The sequence below is a fragment of the Nicotiana attenuata genome, unplaced genomic scaffold (genome assembly GCF_001879085.1).
Source record: "Nicotiana attenuata strain UT unplaced genomic scaffold, NIATTr2, whole genome shotgun sequence".
Classification (NCBI taxonomy): domain Eukaryota; kingdom Viridiplantae; phylum Streptophyta; class Magnoliopsida; order Solanales; family Solanaceae; genus Nicotiana; species Nicotiana attenuata.
In genome coordinates, this window is record NW_017672752.1 from 100738 (window position 1) to 126558 (window position 25821).

Consider the following 25821-nt stretch of genomic DNA (forward strand, 5'->3'; position numbering starts at 1 on the left):
CCGTAACAACTCAAACTTTATTACATAAAATAAAATAGTATTTATCGATGGAAACAATAAGAAATAGTTACAGTAAGTTAGCATATAAATATACAAAATTCATATTTTCGAATATTTAAACACAAATTACATTCATTTGGGCACGTACTTTTTGGCATGGGCAGTAACAAAACTATTTTAACTTATCCAAATATAAACATAAAAAACATTTGGATGTTGCGGGCGCAATTTGAGATTTAGAAGGACGAAATTGCACCTTCGCTAAAAGTTTGGGGGTCAATACGACTTCCAAACGAGAAGTAAAAACCTAGTAGGCCGAATAACTCCCCTGAGTCCGACTTCAAGCCAACTCACTGAACTGACTGAGTTAATCTCCGGCGATCTCGCAATCGCACTGACCTCCATTGCAGGTACTCCAGTTATCATTTTCTCTTATACTCTAATAGAAATACATATATGCAACCAACACTTATGTAAATGCAAATTCCGAGGTTTAAATTGCTACATTTTATGGAATTTAAAGCTAAAACAGTTCGATTAGCGATGATATGAAGTTACTGACAGCTAAAAATTGGTATCTGTGAGCTGCCAGTATGAAGAAGTTCCTTTTTTTCTGATCTATGTAACTATGTTTTTGGAATGATATGTTCAAAAAGGTATCACTTGAAATGATGCGGCTTTTCATGAAAGCATGGTTTGTTAAAATGACTGTTCATAAAAATGTGTCGTTGTTGGTTTATAAATAGTAATAGTAAGGATGAATCCGCAATTCATGTCGTTGTCAATTTGTAGAGTTTGCAGTGAATCTCTACTGGAGATATAAAGTGAATCCTCAAAGCTATGATGAGAGAATTAGGACATTGTTTGGTATTTCTAACAACAAATTTCTAAATTTTTTGTTGTATTGTCAGAGAGTCTTGCCATTATCCTGTTAGTAAACCTTGTAGCGGGGCAAATAATTTGCTAAAGAAAACCATTAAATCATGCACCTAAGCATTAACTCCTATTGTTGTTTCTATAATCTTATTCATCTAAGCCTTTTGACCAACGATACTCACATTAATAGATTGTGCTTTCATTGCATACCTTGAACTGGATTACATTTGAAAGGGGTAGCAAATTATACATGGTTCTTCTTTAAGTGTATGTTAAATCATATCCTTCATGTCCTCCCCTCCCTAATAAAAATTACCAGTACTGGAAGAATTCATTTTTTGATTTAGAAGAAATGTCAATTCCTATCTTATTCTTGTCCAAAACCGACATTCGTGGAATACAAAACAACAATAATCTGTGGGGCAATTGTCTTTCAGTTTTTTTTTTCCTTTCAGACTTTTGACTTTTGACCTGGTCATGAGATACTAGAGTCCTTTAATTTGACACTGTAAGGGCACTGGATGTGCCAATTTTCCCTCAATTGAAATTTTTTAGTGCCATAATATAATTTTAAAAGCGAGATGGAGTGAGATAAAATCAGACTCGCAATCCATTTAGTAGAACTCTGACCAGATAGAAGAAAAAGTTGTTAGCTCGTACCATATGCTGTCAGGAAAAGACACATGTTGAGATTCCTTTTTATTGATTGATGTGAAGGTAAATTGGAATTCCTTTGAATATTGTACTAGTAGTACTTATATACTTAGTACTAGTGGCTCTAGCACTTATGTGGACGGTTTGGAGGGAGAGAAATATCAGAGCTTTTGAAGGAGTAGAAAATGATTTTTTATACTTGAGGAGTAGCCTCTTATCTCTTATCGCTTTTTGGTGCACCCGCATAATTTCCATTTGTATAGAAGACTGAGTGACTTGTAGAAAATCATTTCTTTTTGTAAGGTTTTCTACTTTTTGGTATTCTTATTGTATACAGGTATTTTTTTGCCCCCTTCATCAATAGAATTTTGTTACTTCATAAAAACAAACTTTTTAAAAGTGGTTTGCTAGGTAAGTGAAGGCATCTCTTGCGACTTATGAAGTTGATCAAATGTCTTCTTTCTAGTTGTCAATGTGTTGTGATAGTATATTTTGGAAATAATTAAGGTTAAATATGTAACTATAAAGATATGGAGACCAACTCCATGTTGTGGTTTTTCGACAGTTTGGAGAGAAAGAAATATGTTTGAGAGCAAATCTATATCTATTGATATGTTGAAGTATAGATGCTTATGTAACTTAGCTTCATGGTATAATCTAACTGATATGTTTGATGAGGGTAAACTAATAGAATGTGTTAGCTCTTTGCAGGAATGGCTGCTATAATCTTTGAAGTTGTATTGCTCAGCACCATCTTAGTGCCGGTGGCTTTTGATTTCAATAAAAAATTTACTTTATCAAAAAGAAAAAGAAATATTATACCTGCTAATTTTCATGCCTCCCCATTCAATTCCATATTATATTTTGATAAGGTAAATATTCTTGATGGTGGGGAGGAAACACTTAAGTTTACAAGTGCTATACAAGCAAGTGGACAATCTACACTAAAACATAAGAAACATCCTTTATGTTCTGCTTTTACATTTCTTACGAGAATTCTTCTTTATTCTCCTTCAAATGTTTACGACTCTTGTCTTGTAAACCACTTGTATACCAAGGGGATCCTTGGAATATCAATAAAATATTACTTTATCTGAAAATGTTTCCAACTTCAGTTGTGCTACTAAGAAAATATCACGATGTGTGATGAAGTTTCTGCCTATGCTTTTAAGAAAATATTATGATGTGTCACAGAGTTTCGGACTATGTTTTCCATTAATGGATTCTTGCTTGAATTGGCGTTAGTCATCTTGTTGGCATGTTGCAGTGTGCATCTTGTCTTAGACTCTTAGCTTTGCATGTTCCGTGATCTGATGCAGTTCAATTTTGTGATTCAGGAAGTTGGTTGAATCAAGAGGACACAAAAGATGCCACTTTACGACTGTATGCTTTTACTGAAACCCCATGTAAAGAAGGAGGCTCTGATGGACCTTGTTGCAAAGGTCGGGAAGCATGTTTATCGAAGAAATGGTGTGCTTGCAGATTTAAAGTCATTTGGAACTGTTCAACTGGGTTATGGCATTAAGAAACTAGATGGAAGATACTATCAGGTGTGTCTTTCTGCCTATCCTTTCAGTAATATTATATCAGCCCTTTTCTTCCTTATAGGTAAATGATTTATCAGAAAGGCCCATAACATTTAACTGTGGAGTCCCCAGAAAAACAAAGGATTTTCCTGCAAAATTACCAAAGGACAACCCTGCAGAAAACTATTAGTCTATTGCTATATCATCACTGCCATATTTACCTTATCCTTTTCTATGTATGAAATTCTGCCATTTATCAGAAAAGCCCGTTTGATAAAAGAGATGATAAATTCCTACTTTTAATTCCCATACTCCGCAGTGGACAAACTTCCCAGACTCTCTTGTTTTTGCACTATCCTCCTCCCCTTGCTCAAAAAAGAAAAAGAAATTTTCAGATGGCTACATCTTTTTTATGGCGAAAAGATAAAATTTTCAAATGGCTGCATGTAGTAGAATAATATTTGTGTACATTTAGATGTAAATTAACTCAGTCTCACATATTACACATGCACATTTAGGGGATTGAAAATGATATAATCTAAAAAAATGATTTTGTACATTTGAGGAATAACCTCTTGACTTGATAGCTTGTTGGTGCACCCTTGAGGTTCGTATTTGTATATGTGACTGGGTATCTTTCATCGAGATTCATGTTCTGATATAGATTCTCAAGTTTTTGATTTATCTCTTGTATACGGAAGCTTTTCCCATTGTTGATAAAATTATTTGCTGTATTTGATAAAATTATTCACTGTATCAAGAATTAAAAAACATAGGCAATCTTGCATAATGAAAACTAGTTTCAGATCAAGATTTAAAATCAAGGTACCTGGCAAAAAGATTTAAAATCAAGATACTAGATCAATTCAAAGAAACTACTACAAAATTATAGTCCGTTGGAGAATCTGCCATTTGTTTTGTTGGTTAGTAAACACTTAATTGAATCTCGAGCATTTTTATAGATAAATCCTTGAAACCCTCATAAGCATTTCATTCATGCTTGTAATTTTGACCTTTAGTCGTTCCAATTTTCAATTTTCTGTCCAGCACTTTCAAGAGTTCTTCCCTTTTAGCAGTTTGAGAGCTATTTATCCCCAGCCTCATTTCTTCTGCTGCTGCTTTCCATTATTTTGGTGCCTGATAAACCAAACTCCAAATTAGGTTTAGCCTTTTAGGGACTGTTGCAATGACCATTCTTCTGTGATGCACACATGACAATACACCTCTGAGAGCTCAAGGATTGGACTTTCTCCTGCGTTTTCACGAAAGAAGTTAATTTTTCTTTTGTCAAACTTTGCATTTGAGTGCCTGTCCCTCAGTGTTTGATTATTCTTACTAAATTCAAGGATATTGCATGTTTCTTAGGGTCAACTGATGCAAATGACAGTGATGACACCACCCAGTTTAAACAAAGAGCTGCATTACCTGAACAAAGAAGACCGCTTGCTTCGCTGGCTTTTGGTTAAGCATCGAGACGTCAAATTTGGATCGGACTTTTTGAGTGAAGATGATTCCAAGGCTGAACTAAGCAAGTTCCGGAGCAACTTGTATGAAGATGAAGAAGAAGATGATGATGATGACGACGACGAGGATGAAACAGATGAAACCGAGAGAAACAAAGTGTAGAAGGCTGATGAATTTCACTATGAGCTCACACCTTTTTTGCCTGTTCGTCAGCAATCATTGTACCATCTCAATGAACATAATTGTTTGCCAAGAAGCTACGTGGAGTCTGGCTAAGAATTTTGTAGTGCATGGCTTTTGTTGCCTAGAGACTAGTTACTACAGTTTAATTTTCTCAAATGATTTCAAAACTCGGTAGCACATGGAAATTCGCATGGATGAAAAAGACAGTAAATTTTGTTTGGGGCAAGTGCATAGATAGGCGTTCTCATGGATGTTATTTAGAGATTAGTCTGTCCTGAAAAACTGAAATTGATGACGCATTGACTAATTTCTAAATAGCAGCCCTCTAGAATGACTACCTCGTGTCATTTCTACACTTTTTATTTTGTTTAATCAATAAACCCAACTTTTGGGAGTGAGGTGATCCATTGTAATCAAATACCGGAAAAAGACTTACACGTACTTGGTGTCTGTAGCAAATAAATGAATGTATAACACACATTTTTAATATATGCTTTTCCTTAATCAGGGTATTAATATGTATTTTCATATTAATTTATCACTTAATCATGTGATTAATTTTTGTAGTTTGGTGTAAATATTGGATGTGAATGAGTTTTTCTCCAAATGATTTGATCTTTTCGCCCTTAACCTGAAGTTTTTGGATCGAGTCATGCGAATGAACACAATCTGGTATGGAGCATTTTTTTTCTTTCATAGGCATTATGCCCAAAAAACAGAAAAATGTCAAATTTTGTTTACCCACCCAGGGTTGGTGAAGGTTGTTGACCATGCAGCTTGAAAGTGAATGGACAAATAGATAATAGACCAACCTTAAGCTTCTCCAAATTGTAGAAATTATCTTTTTTGTTTCTGAAAATGCACAATTTATCAATTTCAACGCCAAAAGGGATTTTGGCAAGGACTTAAACGGGTGATTTTTTAAATTATACATAGATACTAATCTTTCTCATATTACTTCCATAAGTATATTGAGTTGTCGAGTAGTTCTAAACTTGATCAATCTCTTGGTTAGTTTTACATCTTCTTGACAAGAGATTGCAGTTATTAAACTATGGTTGTAATTTCACTTTGCATAATGTATGGTTCAAAATTCAGAAGACCTTTTATTTTTCTTCTTTTAAATTAGTTAGTTCCCATTGACAAAAAAATTCAGGTTCTATGTTAGCTTTTGGTCTGAATACAGATAAAACGAATAGCTTTGTAGATGATCCTTCTAGAAGAGGGAGATTCTAACAATATTTCGTTCTCTATTTAAAATAAAAACAGAAAATGTAGAAGAATAGAAATAAATTCTGAGCCCACTGATTTTACAATGTGTCCTTAATTAAGGAACTTAATATCCTCATAGTACTCGAGTTTTAAGATTTTTTTCTTTCAGAATATAACGGATTAACCTCACTAGTATAGTCGTGCTTCAAACACTAGTGTTCAACGAACTCAATAAGAAATCAACAAATTATACTTAGTTTTATTGTTAGAAAGTAATGAAGAAGAGAATTCCAAATTTCCGTAAGGAAAATCTAAGGGAATGATTAGATATTTATAGCCAAACGTTCGGATTGGCAGTGCCGTAGTGGTCTCTCTCATTAGCTAGCAAGTTTCGTGTTCAACTTTTGGGAATGAAAAACACTTCGCTTGGGATTCTCTAAGTTGGGGAATGTTTTATTTATTTAATGTCTTTTCAATGCAAATCAAGATTGATTGAGCATAACGGACTTCAAATACTATAAAAATAAGGTTATGAGTGTGATCTAATAGTCAATAAAAAAATAAGAACCATCGGATATTATTATTCATATGTCAATAATTACAAAAATATTTTAATTTCTTCTCATATACTAACGGTTAGTAGATAAATTTACTTATATAGGTAACGTCCATACAAGCTGGCAACAACTTTATAAGAAAAGAAAAGCTTTCGTATAATCAAATCCCAAATTACAATGCTCCTCCAGTTATAGTTTATGTACAAGCATTGCTTATTATTCCCAATGTGAGATTAAATCGAGGGGTGAGAACAATAAGTTGTGTACCTTTTTTATATACAGCGGAAGAATTGTTGAACTCATTATCAAAAAGTTGTCCTCAAGTCGAACTTTAATTCACTAGGAAAGGAAGTTTATATCGTCTTTCCTCTCATGTGTTTTTGTTTTCGGAGAACAAGAGAAGAACAATTCTCTATTGATGGAGAGAAAGGGACACTTTTTTTTTCTTTTCATGCAAAAAGAGAAGAGAGTCCTTCCATGATGAAATCTGTTTTCACCATTAAATAAGAATAATTGTGTTATTTTATAACTTCTCGTTAAGGAAGTTACCTCTTAACTTTTCTAAACCTTATGTCCTTATCCTTTCTAAAAGGGTTGGGTCGGATATGAGCGACCCCCCCCCCCCCCTTTCCCCCCCCGATATCTAAAATCTCCCACTTCGCTCATGATGGGCTAGACCCCGTCTAGTATCACACCGATAACACACATTATTCATACTGACAAATAGTTAGTGCGACCTGCGAGCATGTAGAGATATAATATTTCATACCTATTAAGGTTGTACAAAAGTCTATGTAGAATCCAATCACATACGGAAAGAATTTACTACTAACGTGATGATCTTATTACTCGCAATACCCCAGACATCATCTGCTACTCCAATAGCTATTTATCATATTCCTCATCCTCTAAAAAGGTGAACTCAAGTTCATATATAATATTATACCCACATTTACACTTGATACCCTCATGGTAACTCTAATGGTCGACCTATGGCTACAAGCTAAATACTTATTTTAGTTGTTTCCTTTTTCTACTCGAATCTACCCATTCCAAATCAAATGCTTTCCTAGATATGCACTGCATTGCCAAATCACTCATGGCTATTAGTGACATGCTAAAGTAGAAGCACTAATAGGCACAAGAGACAGTAAAAGGTCAAAGGGTCTTCCAACTAAAAGCTAATATAACTTTTTCGGGATCTCACACATTGAAGAAGCATGGATCCATTCTTTTATTATCCCAATGGTCGCCGGCACACGTGGTATGAAACACTTATATTAGCGTATATGTCTTATTCTTTTACTCATTCAACATTGTAGAGATCTTGGTCTATACACCTCTAAATGTCTAACCCGAGTTTCTCACTTCAATAATCCTCAACTCCAATTTCATAGAGAAGTTTGTATCTCGCTTACAAAATAAGTCATTAGGGATTATGAAATACATAGGTTTGAATTCTAGTCCAGACCGACTATTTTATTCAAAATTATATATGACCTTGCACTAATCAAGGTTCTAATAGGTCTTCCTCTACATTAGAGGCAATCGCTCGTGTGAAAGAGCCGATCTCGCAGCTTGTCTGACACATTTATATCCTTCAAAAAGAATCATCACATGTATACAGAATATCAATACAATCTTAATAATAATAGATTGATGAGTATATGAATAATAACCAAAATATTTTGCAATACACAAATACTAACATAATTTTCGCAAACCTAGAGCCACAACATGTTTCTCAAATATATTTCTAGATATTGCTTTTATAAGAGTATCACCTATTATTTTTGGGTAGGTATGTATAGTAATATTATTTCTTCACTTGCCATCATGTCTCTCATGTCTATATATTCTTTGAAGGATAAATCAGCTTCACTATAACATCGTGAATAATTTGCAATTCTTTTTAGGTATAAAAAAATCTCGTTATTTTTTTCTTAATAATCTCTTCCAAAATTAGATTGATACCTTCTAACAGACTTATGGCATAATAACTGTTTGGGTAAACATCATAATATACATCAAGTGCCCAACAACACTTGAGTATGGAACTCGAGACATGCTATTCTTTTCTTTGAGTCTTTAGACACACTTCAAAGCTTAAAGTTCCACCTCTTGATATGTCTTGAAGGCTGCTTTAGGCCGAAAATAAATATTTTCAATTTACAGACGTTTTCTTAGCCTTTAACGATGAAGCCTACGTATTATTCCATTTAGATTTCCTCGAGTTCTCCATTGAGAAAAGCTGTCTTCCACGTCCATTTGATGTAATTCTAGAATTTACAGACCTTTTCTTAGCCTTTAACGATGAAGCCTACATATTATTCCATTTAGATTTCCTCTAGTTCTCCATTGAGAAAAGCATCCTTCCACGTCCATTTGGTGTAATTCTAGATCGAAACGTGCAACAATAGCCAAAAGTTTAGCGAATTAAGGTAAAATTCATAATTGGTAAAAATATTTCTTTCTCATAATCTATTCCAACTTCTTGAGTAAAGCCTTTTTTCATAAATCGTGCCTTGTAGCTTTATATTGAACCATCCATTTTGCGTTTAATTTTGAGAACTCACTTGTCCCAATGGCTCTACCCTCAGGCGGAGTGTCAACTAGATCCAAACTTTATTGATTTTCATGGACTTTAATAATTCTTCTTTTATTGCTTCAATCCCCTCATCTTTTTCAGGGTTCGATAAAGCCTCAGTCACAGAATTTGGCTCATCCATTTCTGTGGGAGATACCAAAAAAACATAATATTCAATCTCATAAGTACTTTGGTATATTTTTCTTGGTATTCTTTCGTAGTTGAAATTCAGGTTCGTCAGAAGGATTTTGGGATTGAGAATTCCCACTCCCACTCGGATCAAGCACAAGATCTTGATCAATTTAATTATCAACCGTGTCAGAAGACACGTGTTGACTATCTGAGTTCAACATTTCATAAAAAAGGCTCTCCATTCTTTACCTCGCCCTTCTTTGAAAATCCAAAAATGTGACATCTCGCGATTCAATATCAATAACACTTCCATCCTCCAATTCACCAATGAATACATACCTTTTGGAGTATTCTGAATATCTTATAAAGATGCATTTCTTGCCTTTTGGACCTAATTTACCAAATTTGCTAAAAGAATCTTTTACATATGCAGTACAACCCCAGGATCATAAATCATTTTAAGTTTGGTTTATAACCGGTCCTAAGCTCATATGGAGTGGAAGAAACTAATTTAGAAGGTACTTTGTTCAATATGTAGGATGCGGTCATAACGCATCTCCCCAAAAGAAAATAGGTAAATTTGTCTGCGCCATCATGACCTTATCATGTCCAATAGTGCTTTATTCCTCCTTTTTGCCACACCATTTTGTTGAGGTGTGTAAAGAATAGTTAATTGTCCGGTGATGCTCTTTTCATTACATAATTCTCTAAATTATTTTCATAGATATTAACGCCTCTATCGGTCTTTAAGAGCTTAATCCTTTTGTCTAATTGATTCTCAACTTCATTCAAATATTTCTTAAAGAATTCAAGAGCTTCAGATTTATGAGAAATCAAATCGACATAATCAAAGCGCGTGAAATCGTCAATACGTAATAAAATTTAAAGCACCAGACCTAGCCCTCGCATTCATTGGATCACAAATATCTGTATAGATTAATTGCAATGAAAAGTTACTTTTCTTAGCCTTCCCTCATGGTTTATGTGTAACCTTTCTGACAAGATAATGTTAAAAAGTTGGCATGTCTATTCTGGAGAAGAAACCCAAATATCCCTCCTTAGCCAATTTATTCATTTGATCTTGTCATATGTGGCCCAATCTAATATGCCATGATGAATTAGCCCACGTAATAGTCATATATGGAATAATTACTATTTAACACGAATAAGCCATCATATGTGTGTAGAACTATAGATAACATCCTCTAGAGTACTCTTGACAATATTACCGTTGAAAATAAATCTTGTACAAGAAGAACAAGTGCTAAAAGTTGCAACACTTTATCTCACTTTTATCTTTCTTTTTGTTATGTTGGAATTTAGCAAATTACTTCTCTTGAAGGGTCCCTATTCGGTCTCTTTATCATATCTGTCCTGTATTAAATTTTCTTGTGTTTAAAGCCTGAAAGCTTTTTATCACTTGATTCTGCTACATAGACACTAGGTATAGCTTTTGTATTACCAAGTCATTCGTCTTCAAGATCCACGTGACGGGCAATATTGAAAAGCTTTTAATGTTATTATCATGGGTTATACTAACCTTCAAAAGTTTTCAACTGTTGGAAAGAGATTGGATTACTGCTTGCTGCTCATCGGAGAGAATGTTACTAACGCTTTTAAGTTGAGCAATTATGTTAGACATCATATTAGTGTGTTGCTTGACACTATGATCAATTAGCTTTTGTATGTGTCAAAATTGATTATCAACTATCTGAAGCGAGTCATAGTTGTACTGCCATATGTCTCTCGTAAGTGTGCCCGTGTGGCCTGAGCAATACGATATTATTCATATTCATGGATGAGATCATCGCCATTATAACTTATAATTGTTCCATGGGTTGTGGAATCTTTCTTTATTCATGCGTTATAAGCATTGAGATCTTTCCTATGTTGGGCAGTATTATCCTCCCCGTGGTGACACATCGTATGGTTTATATTCTCTAGAGCATCTTGCTTTTTCAATACATACCATATCTTACGAATCAATGTAATAATTGTTGTTTAATTTATCACCTTATCCGGATTTGCAACTATATTTTTTGAAGCCATAGTCTTATACTTATAAGAGATAATCATGCAAGTATCACCCATTAATAATACATGTGATATACACACTTAAGAAAATAATTTCTCATAATGACTTCATGTTTAGTGTAGAATGGAAAGGTCGCATAGTTTTCAATCATTATCTACCATCCATACGTTTAATCAAAAGTAAAAAATATTTCTTAGTGTATATTATATTAATATCTATGACTAGAATCACACAGATTCTTTAAGTCTTATTTTCTTACAATACTCTGTTATATATACCAATGAACAAAAAAAAAATAACAGAAAAGACAAACAAATAAATATTTATACTAGAACATACACAATTACAAGTCATATATACATTTATTTATATTTACATGTCATTCTCCTCGTTACGATGGTGATAAGGATTTACAATAATATCAGCCAAAGTCTTAGCTAGCTTATATATAGGAGAAGGTTGAATAAATCGAGGCCTAGGACTTGTCTTTAGAAGCCATAATTTTTTAATCTATGTCTTTTTTCTCCCACTCAGCCTCAAGCGCATGAGTGTATACCCAAAGGTTCTCATTTGGACCAAAATTATAATAAATACTAGCCAATACATCGCCCCGATGACTTGAGAGAGAATTCATCAATATAGCTAAAGCATTCTATGTATTGACTAATATATGATAAGAGAACAATTCTGCTAGTTTCAACCCAAAAAGGTGAAGATGACTTGGTATAGTAGCATATGCGTCCATCTTGAACCTTTTAAATTTCTCATATTTCCTTCTCCCTTTCCTATCATCCCGAAAGATATTTTTTATCGAACTCGAACATCATTCTTGACGACTTGAGAATTTGAATCTGAATCGTTACTGAAATACATCCTTCAACGCCGCACTCTTCTAGCTGTCTCCTTACTCGACTTTCAGTATCACTCTCATTTGGCATACATCGAGCTCGTTCTCGTCCATCAATTTCTGAAACGGGAACAAGAAAACAATTAGAATGATTTTTCATAATCATTCTATATGATAACATATGTCGCAATTACTTGTAAAGAGAAATCAAGTTTAAGGGTCATTTACTTATTTAAAAATAAATATTCGACCCTTCTATGATCACTAATATATCAGTAAAGGAATGATTAGAACTTGGCTTATATCTTTTCACTTAAGGAACAATGAGTTCACTGTTGACCAATTAATTAAATAATTAAATATTTGGCCAAGACATGTTTGATGAAATCACAATAAAGTTTGAGAATTTCATCAGAAAATACTGAACCGAAATTATAAAGAAATAATATTTATATTCCAAGAGTAAATAATTCATCGGAACAAAAAATGTAAACAAACAGTATGTCAATGTTCCAATGAAAACTCATAATAATCTCTTCCTTTTGTTCTTTTCAATTATAAAATAAATTCTCCATTAGCCAAGTTAATGAAGTTAAAAGAATTTTTTTGAGGAAGTTTTCAATAGTTTGTAAGCAATAAAAATATTTTTGCCATCGCTTTCTTTGACAACTAAAGTTTCGCCAAAATGTGGCAAAAATATAGCAAAGTCATCAAAGAATAGTCAAGTATCATAACTTTGAAGAAAACTCAAAGTTTATAATGAAAAAGGCAACATGGCCTTTCAAAAGTTTCTTCTCACTAGTTTTCAAATACATGGAAAACAATATTTTCTTTAATTGGTGTCCAACAAATGACCACACAGATGGTAATACAGTCAGGCATTAAAAGAATTTTGTTGTCGGTATTCTAAATCTTTCGATTCGGCAAACTACTTCGATCGGCCGTTTTTAAAAGACTTAAAGAAAAAGTTTTGTATTTTAATCTCTTATTATCAAAACCAGATTTCGACACCATTCTTTTTTAATTTTTTTTTCCAGAATTGGCTTTCATGTCAAACAAAATTTGTAATCAGATATAGATATACAAACCAGAGAGACGATATATATATTCGACAGTGTATTCAAAAGTAACAAAACACACAACCAATGGCTCTGATACCAATGTTAGATTAAATCTAGGGAGGAGAACAACAAGTTGTGTACCTTTTTTTTATATATAGCGGAAGAATCGTTGAACTCACCGCCGAAAAGTTGCCCCAAGTCGAACATCAATTCATTAGGAAAGAAAGTTTATATCCACAAATTAGATGTCTTTCCCCTCTTATGTGTTTTTGTTTTTAGAGAACGATTATTTATGGAGAGAAATTGACATTGTTTTCTTCTTCTTTTTTTTTGAAAAAAATAGAGAGTCCTTCGATAATGAAATCTATTTCACCATTAAATAAAAATAGTCGTGTTATTTTGTAACTTCTACCTCTTTAATTTCTCAAAACCTTATATCTTTATTTTTTCTAAATGGATTGGATCGGTTCATACGAGCGATCTGTCCGATATTCAACACTCAAAAAAGAATAACACACAAGTTAATACATCTCTATATACTTGAAAGAAAGTTTAAAAAGTATATACTTGAAAGAAAGTTTACTGTCATGCTTAAGGTTATAAGTTTTAAAAATATTATAACCAACAAATGTTATGTTATGTTAATACAATAAATTTTATGAATCAAACTATGTGACAAATTAAAGAAAATTGGAATGTGAGGAAGTAAACAATTAAAGAAAGATATTACATTATTACACTACTTAACACTGCATTTTGTATACCTCCTTCACACACACACACACACACACACACACTACTTGGCTTCAAGGGTTTCGACCTGTAAATTCTCTTTCTCCGATCTGCAAATCCAATTCAATTCCTACAATCCATTTCTACTCATACAATCTCATCTCAGATTCAGAAAATCCATAACGATCTAGAAGAAATTCTCAATTCAAAAAATCGCTTTTCACATTCTTCAAAAATCAAAATCGATACTTTATATTCAGCCAAAGCTGTGGTGATGTAAGAGCTGCTATTTTAAGAGCTCGTTTTGGTTCATTTTTAGGGTTTGTTTGAATGATAAAGAAAGTTCTAGAAGATCTAAGGATTTGGATTTGGATTGATTTCATTGCTTAGTTAGAAAGTCACAATGGATGTGGATTTAGTTGTTGATATAGCGAGCCTCGATGCCGAATTATTGCAGCTTCCTGAATTTTCACCTTTGGCTATCAAAGATAATCCTTATGCTCAGAGGCTTTTTGATCAATGGCTTTCGCTCCCCATCACTACTTCTAAGGTAGTTCCACAGTGCCCAAATTTTGATAATGTACTGTATTTTGCTGTATTAAGGACTAGATTTTGAAATTGCAATGAGTTTAAGTTCGGTGTTAAAAATATTCATGCAATCAGGTCAATTATTAGGTAATTACAGGTAAATATATTGATAAACATTAGTTGGTAATCAGTCAAAAATGGTACTTCTTCCATTGCAGTTGATGCAGCATAGTTTGACTTGGTATGGAGTTTAAGAAAGGAAGAAAAACTTTCAAGCTTGTGGTCTTAAACATGGCTTAACATTTGTGTGGCTATACGATTTTCTAAACTTGTGGTATTAAACATTTCATAACATTTGCATGTGCGATAATATTTGTATGGCTATAAAAGTTTATTATCAAGTGTAGATGTGAAGTTTATGTTAAAGTTTTTCCAAATTTAGAAAGCAGTTCAAGTTAGTGGCTTACTGTATCATAATACGCTACTATATGATCTATCTTATACGTATCTCAGAAGTGATTCTAACAACTATAATACGTTTGTTTCATGAGAATGTCAATTATTTTGTGTTGAGCGAAGTATCATGTGGAGTATAATGTGTTATCAAGTCCCCTAGGGTGAGGAATGATTAGAAGGCGCCATGAAGATATGTAAACCTTTTTGTGTAAAGTGAAGAAGAAAGATTTCAATAGTCTGTTGCAATTTTGAGCTCTTTCTCGGAGTTCTTTTATCCACTTTTTCTTTATTGACAAAAAGTACATGTCTGGGCTCTCTTGGATCAATTGTGTTGCTTTTTTTTTTTTAGCCGGCTCTTGCTCTTTACCAACAAGAGTCTAACATCGCTCACTCTCAAGTCTCAAAAAAGAGTCAAACAATGCTCGGAACTTGATAGTATGCATATAGGACTGCAACAACTTGTTGCATTCGATGAAAATTAATTCTGTGTGTTCATGGAACTACTGTCACTAAGAAGCTTTCCTAGGATGATGGAGATGTGCTGGTGCTTTGGTTTAATGGAGACTCTTCGTGAAATTTTTATACCACTGGTGATGAATAATAGTGATATTATGCTTGAGGATGTTCAGCTGGAATAATATATTTTTGAAAAGTTACTCTGCCAAGCTATTGTTCTGAGCCAGCATTACACGAGTCTGAGGTTTTACGAATGGAACATAGGACCTGATAATTATTGAGCTTACATGTTGATTTTTTTTAGTTCTGGGAACATATGATGTTTCGTTTTAGAAGAGCACTCTGCCCTGCATTATTGCAAACCGAAGCGATGAATATGCATTTTTTCTGTTTCTGATAAACATTGTTGTTGATCTCAGTTGATTGGCAAATGGAAAGTAATCTATTTTCACTATACATGCAGGTGAAATCTTTGCTTGATAATGCTAAGGGTGGTGGTCCCTTGAATGTGACTGGAACTTCCTCTAGCACAAATGTTGCTGCAAGCAGTTCTTTGCCGTCTATGTTTCCCGCTGGAAGTACCCCTCCACTTTCCCCGAGAAGCTCATCTGGTTCACCGCGAACAACAAGACATAGGGCAGGCCCCTCTATATTAGGTTCTCCTCTGAAATTAGTGAACGAGCCTGTTAAAGAGCAAATACCACAGGTATGGAAGTGTTGCAAAACTAATTCAGAGTGATGTTTTTTCTTTCTTTTTGAGCACAGACAGGTTGTGACGTTTTCTTCCTTTTGATCAAATGCATATGATGATAGCAGTTTTATTTTCAAAATGGCCGTCCACCTCCGAATGAATTGAAGGAACGCTGCTTGTTTAGAATAAACCAATTTTTCTATGGTCACATGGATGGACTACAAATGCATGGTAAGGTTCCTTTTTTTTTTGGGGGGGGGGGTGTTGCTTTCTTATTGACTTTGAGATGAGTATGGATATGTGTATATCCTTTTAGGTTTAATATGAGAGTTTCTGTAGTATCTCATTATCTTCCAGTCTTCCAGAATATGCCTTTTTGTTTTTTGAGGCCTTTTACCAAATTCTCTTATCATTCTTTTGTTGGCTCTCCAACAAATGCTATAAGATCTGTAATTATGGTTTTTAATGAAATAAATTCTTATTAAATGCATAGAACCTACAGAATTGTGAAGTTACATGCCCCCTTAAAACAATTAATAGATATCTTTGAGTAATTTATTGAAATTCTTAGGGTGCTACAAAATTTGTTGGAGACTGCAAAATAAGACAAAATATATGCACAAGTTCAACCTTATTAAGATTTGAAGTGAGACTAGACTGGATTGTGATATACCTAATGCAGGGAAATCTTTTAGAACAAAATGTTTTCTTTTCTTGACACCAAAATGTTTTCTAGTACAGACACCGGGATAGGCTCAGTCTTTTAGGGGAATGACATGGTAGTTGAAGATGTAACACAGAAATGATATGGAATGGTTGAAATAGAGGAGTAATGTGTCCTGATAAAAAACTAGAGGAGTAATGTGAGTGGTATGTGATAGGAAAATACCTAACAAAGTGACAAGTTTTATGAAACGGTTGTGAGACCACCAATATTATATGGGAAATTGTTAGGCCTCATAGGATGATTGTTGTAGAATCCAGATATTAAGATGATCATACAAGAACTTATTGTAAAAAATTGGTCATACCAAATTTGTAATATTAGAAATGATCACATCCGACAAAAGGTGCAACTGAAGTTACACGAAGATTGCTTAATACAAGAAACTCTTTAGAGAAGAGATTGTAATCTTTGCAGTAGGTGGCAGATGCTACCATTGTGAAGAACATAGTCAATTAGTTAAATATTTTCTTCTGCACTGCAGACATACACGGAAACTTTACACTGTTTTTGAATTTATATGGAGTCCAGTGATCCAAAATAGACTTTGTCAGCTGGTAGGGGTAGAGGATATGAAAAGAAAAATAGAGGTAATATTGGAAGACTATTCCTTACTGTGTAGTTTGGACAATGTAGAAAGAAACCATAGACGCTTTATGAGGAAAATGAATGTATCTCTATATAAAAGTTAAGATATCCTTCACAATTTGTACTTTTGGTGTAAGAAGAATGTTCAGACTCCTTACACAAATAAAAGGGATCAAGTATACAAAGTTTATGTATATTTCCAGTACTTTTGCGGTGTTTCTTTACTAAAAATTCTTTTTTTCTTTATCGTTAACTTCCTTAGTAAAAAATTTTATAGTGGAAAAAAATGAGAGTACGTTGCCTTATATTGTTGTCTTACATAATCTTCCAAATAGACTGGTCCATATGTGCGATATTATTATTGTTAAATATGCAAAAAGGGGCCGGGATAGACCTAAGATTAGATCCACAGAGGCAAACTCAGCATGGCACAACTAAGAATAGAATAAAATGGAATGAAGTCCATTGAGAAAATGGTTCAAATTCCAATCCAGTAGAGGCAATGATATTCGGTGATTTTTTCTATCTACCTGTAATGGAAGCAAAAGATCCATATAGGCTATTAAAGTAGTAGGGACTAATGCTTTATTATTGTTGTTACACTTATATTAGGTCCGATGTTTGTCTGTAGATGTCACGGAGAGAAGTGACCTTTAGTTTAGAGAACTCTCAGTTCGCCTTAAAGACCAATTATTTAGTATTGCAATGAAATAAGCCCAAATCAAGCAACTTATGTAGAAGATTCATATATCTGATTCTGACTAGTTTTTGGAACTAATTACAGCATATCTGAGTCTGTTTAGTGCTGAAATTCTCAATATGGTTTACAATTTGTGAGTTGGGGGGGGGGGGGGGCTGTGGTTGGACTGGAAACCAAGTGTAGGCTTAAGACTAAGCTGGATCATGTATAAAGAGTAGTTTATAATTATTTATGCTAGCTATATGGGCCGCCGTCGGCCCTACATGATTTGATTTATTATTCAAGCTTGTGTTTGACATTCCATATAACTTATTTTTCCTTGGGTTGTTAGAAATTAAACCAATTACTAAGGAAATATGCAAGTTGCCGTCGTTCTTCTCAAGGGCTCTTTTTAGGAAGATTGATGTTGATGGAACGGGCATCATAACAAGGTATTCTTTCTTCTCAATTCTCAAGATGATTCGTTCACTGTTTCTGGTTAATTCCTAGAAGGTCATCTGCACCTTTGGAACATGAATGAAAATGTTGGGATTAAGGGCATCCTTTTCTTCCTTTCATCCTTCTATATGTCTTTTCGACCTCCGGTAACGTCCTTCTATTTGATATATAATACAGTTCCTTGAGTAGATATATCCTTCTATATATTTTGATAGTTTGAGTGACTTAATACTATTGTAGTAAGCTCCCTTCACTCAGAAGCTCAATTTTTTGTTATAGTTACTGTGCTAGTTATAGTTGATTATATTTGAAATCTAGCTTCTTTCCTGAATGTTGTAGTTTGTCTTTGCAGAGGTTTTATGACAGAACTTAATAGATTTTGTGTAAGGGAGGAATTATTTCATAGGAGTTTTATTTCTCATTAACTTAATGGGTTTGTCTGTTGTTTTCGACAGTTCCAGTTAAGACAGCTCCTTTTGGTCTGTATCTGTAACTCTTTGCTTTGCAAACTTATAACACCTTCTCCCATGTTTATTTGTAACTACTAACACTTAAAAAGAGAAACTCGGAAGTGACAGCGGATGTAGGGTACTAGTAATGCAGAGTATACCTGAGCATTTAGTGTTAATTCATTTCTCACAATGTCTGGAACTTTTTTTCAAGTAGTTTGCTGATGCTATTTGCTTAACATGGCTGTAGGGATGCCTTTGTTGATTATTGGGTCAACGGAAACATGTTGACAAAAGATATAGCAACCCAGATTTACACAATCTTGAAGCAGCCAGATCTCAAACACCTGACACAGGTGCTTTCTCTACTTTGTTTGTTATTTGTTTGAGTGACTTGTTATAATTACTTTGTAGTTTCTTACTTGTCCTATCCGAAAGAGCTAAAGATTTGGTCTGATTCATGATTACACGGAGAATATTTTTAGATTACTAGATCTGTTTTTTCCTTGTTCCAATTGAAACTTCAACCAATTTGATTGTAGGATGATTTCAAGCCCGTGCTTCAAGAGCTTTTGGCAACACATCCTGGGTTAGAGTTCTTACGGAGCACACCTGAATTTCAAGAGCGATATGGTACCTTCTAAATGCTATACTGTATTAGTTGCTGATGCCCTCTATTAATTTGATATATTTTGACGTCGCATGCGGAACTTTGTGCCCTTAATTTGACGATGTTTTGTGGTATGTATATAACCACTGTCCTACATGAGCTGTTCTATTAGACATCCCTATCTTCTTTCTTGAGAGGACCATTACATGTAACGAAAGCAGATAACTAAAAGTGCTACAGGTCCTCAGTTTGGTATAGTTTTTTGGTTTCAGTGCTAGATTAATTTGTGAGGTGTGAGTTTCTCTGATGAACTGGACAGTATTTTTGAGGCAACTATATGTTGAATGAAGTATGCTGTGTTACTCATCCCCCATGCCTAATGGCGGAGAAGAGAGACAATAAAAGATCTAATTACCTTTTTTGGTCTTTTGGTACATCAAGCACGAGAACTCTAATTCCTCGGCAAAGCTTTCTCGTCTAAGACTTGAAATTTCCTTTAGCTGCTCTCTCTAAAGGAGTCCCATTCAAACTAGATTAGCTAACCCTTTTACGCGTCACCCTTTTTTGCGGGGTTCTGTCAGCTTTCTTGGTTTGGGACCATTAGGAATGGAGTAGATAGTCTTTTTTTTCTTTCTTAACAGTTGGAATGATACATCGTATTTAAATACCTGTTTGTAACATAGAGGGGTTACAAACTATTTTACTCTTATCTTAACAGTTAATTTTCTTGCATTGGCCAGCTGAAACTGTAATATACAGAATATTTTTCTACGTGAATAGATTGGGTAATGGTCAACTTACCCTCAGGGAGCTGAAGCGTTCAGACCTAATTGCTGCAATGCAACATGCGGATGAAGAAGAAGATATTAACAAGGTCCTTAGGTAAATATCATTGCAATGGGATTGACTTAATATAGACATGAAAAAGTTCACAGTTTTCTTCTTTTTGGGAAGTTTTAGAGATTCACTTCTGTTATGCCACTTGATGTGGTCTGTCCTTGTTTCTTTGCCTTGTACACATCAAAATGTCTATGTCACATGATTTAATTATGCATGTTTATGTGGCAAATGGTGGTGCTAGGAAATTGTACTTCTTTGACTAGTCATAGAAAGAAGAGAGAAAAAATGCATTATACATCACATGATTAGCAGATCCATTTTGGGAGATAACCATTGCAAAAGCACATCACAATGTTTTGCAGATTACTTTGAAACTCTGGCTTCTCATAGAAACTAAGTCAAACATTCTGCTACTTTCTTTACTTACCTTTTAGAGTTTGTTCTATTGACTTTGGCTTGACATTACCCTGATAACATTGGTCAAGTTCTTGCCGTTCAAGCAAATATATCTGCCATGTCATTGAGCATCTTATTTTTGCCGCAGGTACTTCTCTTACGAACACTTCTACGTGATATATTGCAAGTTTTGGGAGCTCGATACGGATCATGATTTTCTGATTGATAAAGAGAACCTCATTCGATATGGCAACCATGCCCTTACATACAGGATTGTTGATAGAATATTTTCTCAGGTTGGAGTCTTCCTTGTACTCTGTTTGTCACTTATCAATTTGCCTTGCCTGCTTTAATGAATAAATTGTTGTACTTTTGGGAATGCTTGTTTATCACATTATAAGGAGTTCATGTTTTAATTTTCTTTTGTCCCGTAAGGGATATCCAACAAAAGTGGAACGGCACACAGAGGATTAGCATGTTGTAATGTTTTTGTCAGGTTCCTACTTGTATAGCCCCTACTTGTATAGAAGATTGGGCGTCTTTTGTAGAGAATCATGTTCTGATGTAAATTCTCTACTTTTTGGTATACTTCCTGTATACGGGAGTTCTCTCCCTTTTGATTAATACAATTTACCTGATCAAAAAAATGTTTTTGTCAGGTTCCAAGGAAGTTTACAAGTAAAGTTGAAGGAAAGATGGGTTATGAAGATTTTGTTTACTTTATATTGTCGGAGGAGGATAAAACATCAGAGCCTGGTCTTGAATACTGGTAAATTTCAGGATTAACACGAAACACTTTTTCAAGCTCCATGAAAATTTGAACTTTCCTCCTGATTCTTTTATAGTGGAGCAATTGGATCTTTTTTGATGGAGATGGAGAATTCAAGTCTCTTTACATCATTACTGTGAATTTTTTTTTCCTGCTAAGCGGAGATTATGTTACTAATGTTCTTTCTTTATGAAGGAACTGATTCCAACTATCCATGTCAATTTTATGACTGCAGTTGATTAGTGGATTCCTTCTGTATTCTGCTTCCTAATTTATTGAGTGATGGGTTCATATCTACTATTTTTGCAATTTTAATGAATTTTTTCATATAAATTTTTACTCCGCGTCGAAAGTTATGGGTTCAATTGAACCCGTTGAGCATATACTACATCCGCCCCTCGTTTAGGCTATAAAATCGGCTCTCCAATAATTAATAGCATTAGGAGCACCAAATATGCTGGTACTTGGAAGTTGGAAGTATATGATATTATTATTGTTCGTAAGACTAATATGCTTGTGCTAACCAGGATATGACGAGTATGAACAAGGTTTTGCTTGCAAATTACCTACTTCTAGTTCTATTATGTATTTGTTGCACTTAAATTCTGTGCCCTGTTTGTTTTCAGCAATTGTTTTGTTCTGCATTTTTTTTGTTTTATCGGAGATAAAATAGCCAAAGGGCTGTTTTCCAGACCTAAATCCAAACAATACATTTGTTTTCTGGAAAGGCGGGGGAAAAAATAAAAACAAAACAAAACCGCAACCATCTTAGCTTTCTCCTCTTTTTCTAGGAGAAAAACCAGAACTAGACATTTCTAATCGAAATGCATCTAAGATGTATGAAGTAATTCACATAGGTTGCAAAATTTTATGATAATTCAACTGCTTTTGTCTCACCCATTTATGAGTATAGAAGCAACGTCTTCCCTACCCCCCCCCACCCCCTACCCCCCTCCCCTAAAAAAAAAAAAATGATGGTCCAATTTTAATGAGATGTGGATCAAAGACGTCGTTTTTTTTTATATAACCATGGTGTTCGGTCCAGCTTGCGCGCACCTCGACTAATTCCACGGGATACTTGTACCTCCCATCGACAATAGGTACCAGGTAACTAACTATGTCCACCAAAGTTTGGACAGATGGGAAGAAATCATCTGAGACATTATGGAACAAAGGTGTATTGAAATATTTACGACTGTGGTAGCTTATAACCTGTAGAATTATTGGAGATCCAATTACTTACCCATTTATTTACTGGAAAACCAATTTACTTGCTGAAAACATAAGATTTGAGTACACAGAGTACCTTTTCAGATTAGTAAGGTCATTTTTATTACTTTTGTGGACCCCTGTAGGTGCAGAATTTTACATAGTAGATTAGTCAAGCTCCCTCAATATTTAGGGAACTGATAAGTCAACTAATGTGTCTCTATCATATACGTCCAACATTTTACACCCCAAAATAAATTAATTATGGACATTGATATTTCAGTCTTCAAACTGGTACTGCAGTATCGTCAAGGTATCTCTGATTTCTGTGTCCACAGTACCCAAAAAAGGAAGCTGGTCTAGTCATCCAAACTTATCTGTCTTCTTTCCTAATCGTCTTTTCTGCTAACATTGTTAGTGGCTCTTTAGCTTTTCTTGGTTGATTAGACTGACTTATTTGTGTATGCAAGCATTGCTGTGTTGTCTCTAGTTTCATCATAGTTGGCGAGATAATATTAATTATTATGGGCTGGAAGTCAAATTGCTGGTTTGTTGTATTTTGATAATTAAGAGTATTTCTATCAGGAATTATCGTGACAGTCAGGGAAGGCCGTTTAGTTGATTGTGTTTTGCATTAGTATTGTTTGAATTCAGTTCATTGCTGCTAAGAATTTAGGCAAAGTAATGTCATTATAGAATGATGAGTCCCCTTCAGAAAAATAGTCAATCGTATTGTTGTGAGACATGCACAGACTCACATATGACACCGCCTTTCTTTTCTATATCTCAATTTATTTTATGGGCAGGTTCAAATGCATAGATTTGGATGGAAACGGTGTTCTGACTAGGAATGAAATGCAATTTTTTTATGAGGAGCAGTTGCATAGAATGGAATGCATGGGCCAAGAACCAGTGCTTTTTGAGGATATATTGTGCCAGATGGTCGACATGATTAGTCCAGAGGTAATCTTTCTTTTTTCACAGGTGATGTCTTTATCTGTTGTGTCCTTTACATGCTGTGACATATTCATCAGATTAATGCTTTTCTTCTCTAATGAAAGAACACTTCTGGTTGACCCCTTTTGGTACCTAAGTTGAAGTTTGTAAGTTGCATTCTCTGAATGGTCTTTTCTGTGAAAGAAGATAATGCATAAGTTAAAGTTAGTGAACTGTATTTCTTTTTAAGCTGTCTGGTGGGAGGTTGACAGTCAGATTTTATCTTCTTGATGGTGAATTAGTGAACCAATGTGCTGAGTAATTTCTTAGTCAATGGTCCTTTGGAGATTAGAAACGCAACAGTCATGATTAGTTTGGGAAAGAAGTTGCCGTTTTCTTTTTCAATCGAAATAATTAATGCCATTATTCAACTCTGTATTGTTTGACTTGATGTGCGATATGTAATCTACAGCTGTTTTAATTTGTACCATCTTGGTTAATTTTCAAGAATGATACATAGCACTGAATTTTCCTTACTTGCAGGATGAAAGTTATTTTATGTTACATGACTTGAAGGGCAATAAGTTATCCGGCAGTGTTTTCAATATACTATTTAACCTCAATAAGTTCATGGCATTTGAAACTCGCGACCCGTTCCTAATACGTCAGGTAATTGAAAAGTTAATGTTTGATTAATAAGTAAAGGAGGCTGTTCTACATTCCTTCATCATTCTTACCAATGGATTAACATGATTTTTCTTTTTGTTCCAGGAGCGTGAGAACCCGAATTTGACTGAGTGGGACCGCTTTGCACACAGAGAATATATTAGACTCTCAATGGAGGAAGATGCAGAGGATGCCTCCAATGGAAGTGCAGATGTCTGGGATGAATCACTTGAGGCTCCTTTTTGAGTTCAGTTAGCAAGGTGGAAAGGTGTGGACTATCCATTTATCTACATCTCCTTCAACCGGTACATATTGTAGATTGATAGTTCTGTGAATCAGTATCTCTCTGGTTTTTGACTTCATGTCCACTCTTTAATATTATGAAACTGGTATAAGAAAGTCTAATACTTGACTAAACTTACAAACACCTGGGATGACTAGACCTTTTGGATGATATTAAATCATCACTGTAGTAGCATAGTATGTCAGGGCTGGTAAAGTTTTTGAAGCAAGCTGTTCTCCAAGTTTTTCCCCTCCTGGGCCATAAAGTATTTTACATAATTCCCTTTAATGACGTGACCCTAATACTTGAGAAGAGAAGAAAAAAAACATTCTTCTGAGCATCACATGTAAAATGCTGTCTGGAACTGAACTCATAAAAAAAATGAGAGGCTCCCCAGGTGAAAGCAAAATCCTTGTTTACCAGATTATTTAGTAGCCAACTGATGGGATCCTGATCCCATTTTCAGTTGCAACACAAGTACATACCTTAGTTTACCGTTCATTTTAACTTAGCTAATTTGGCCACCTATTATTACAGTATAGTCCTCCAAAAATTCTTATCACTTTCATTTTATTTATTTAATATGAGTTGGAATGCCCTAGACTTAATGTGGATATATTGCTATGCCAGAAGGCTGAACTCTTGCTTTTTAAATTTCTACTAGTTTCCAGGAAGGTGCCAGCATCGAACTTTACCTCAAGTTAAATTTTGAGCTGCAAAAGTGAATTTTGCACAGAAAAGAATCAAGTGGGACAAGCTGCTCTCAGTGTTCCACCAAGATGTTCTCTTTGAGATAGCCACAGAGGAATTTTTTATTGGTCTGCACAGAGCATGCTCTCAAGTTGTTTCTGTCCATGCTAGTCTGAAAGCTGCCAACATGAATTATCAAGGGCTTGGCAAATGGACGATTGGCGATTGACTGTCAAATGTACCTTCTGGTAATTCAGAACTTTCACATTTGTTCTCTCTTTAAGAAATCAATGTTATTAATTATTTGTTGTAGTTCCCATTTTTAGCGGTTTCAGATACCTTTTCTCTAGATGAGATTTAGTGTAGTGAGTGCCAATGTGCCAAGTTGTATGCTTTTCGTTCCCTTTTTGTGGTCTGTGAATCTTGGTAGTTGTGTATGAGCTGCAATGATATTCTTCTCTTTCTTTGTCCTGCTACTTGGATGTTAACCTCAAGGATTTATAATTTTTCTGACAAATTGCATTGT

The 25821-nt window shown here is 34.5% G+C and overlaps 2 protein-coding genes across 4 annotated transcripts; both read left to right on the plus strand.

Annotated features, from left to right (window-relative positions):
- The first annotated feature begins 209 nt into the window (after nt 1-209).
- LOC109214378 (30S ribosomal protein S6-like) lies at nt 210-5207 on the plus strand. Its single transcript, XM_019378289.1, has 3 exons — nt 210-410; nt 2868-3080; nt 4422-5207. Exons 2-3 carry the CDS (start codon nt 2898-2900, stop codon nt 4680-4682), a joined length of 444 nt encoding a protein of 147 aa, XP_019233834.1. The 5' UTR covers nt 210-410; nt 2868-2897; the 3' UTR covers nt 4683-5207.
- Nucleotides 5208-13886: 8679 nt separating this feature from the next.
- On the plus strand, nt 13887-25821 carry LOC109214373 (serine/threonine protein phosphatase 2A regulatory subunit B''beta-like). 3 transcript variants are annotated; one of them, XR_002066169.1, is made up of 13 exons: nt 13887-14416; nt 15770-16012; nt 16120-16228; nt 18341-18440; nt 19147-19252; nt 19439-19529; nt 20247-20388; nt 20891-21038; nt 21402-21511; nt 23527-23683; nt 24200-24325; nt 24428-24627; nt 25270-25821. XR_002066169.1 is itself a non-coding variant. In XM_019378281.1 (13 exons), exons 1-12 carry the CDS (start codon nt 14270-14272, stop codon nt 24566-24568), a joined length of 1620 nt encoding a protein of 539 aa, XP_019233826.1. In that variant the 5' UTR covers nt 13887-14269; the 3' UTR covers nt 24569-24590; nt 25270-25821. The 3 variants fall into 3 exon arrangements, 2 of the variants coding, with proteins under 2 accessions (XP_019233826.1, XP_019233827.1); XM_019378281.1 differs by having other exon boundaries at nt 24428-24590; XM_019378282.1 differs by having other exon boundaries at nt 16123-16228; nt 24428-24590.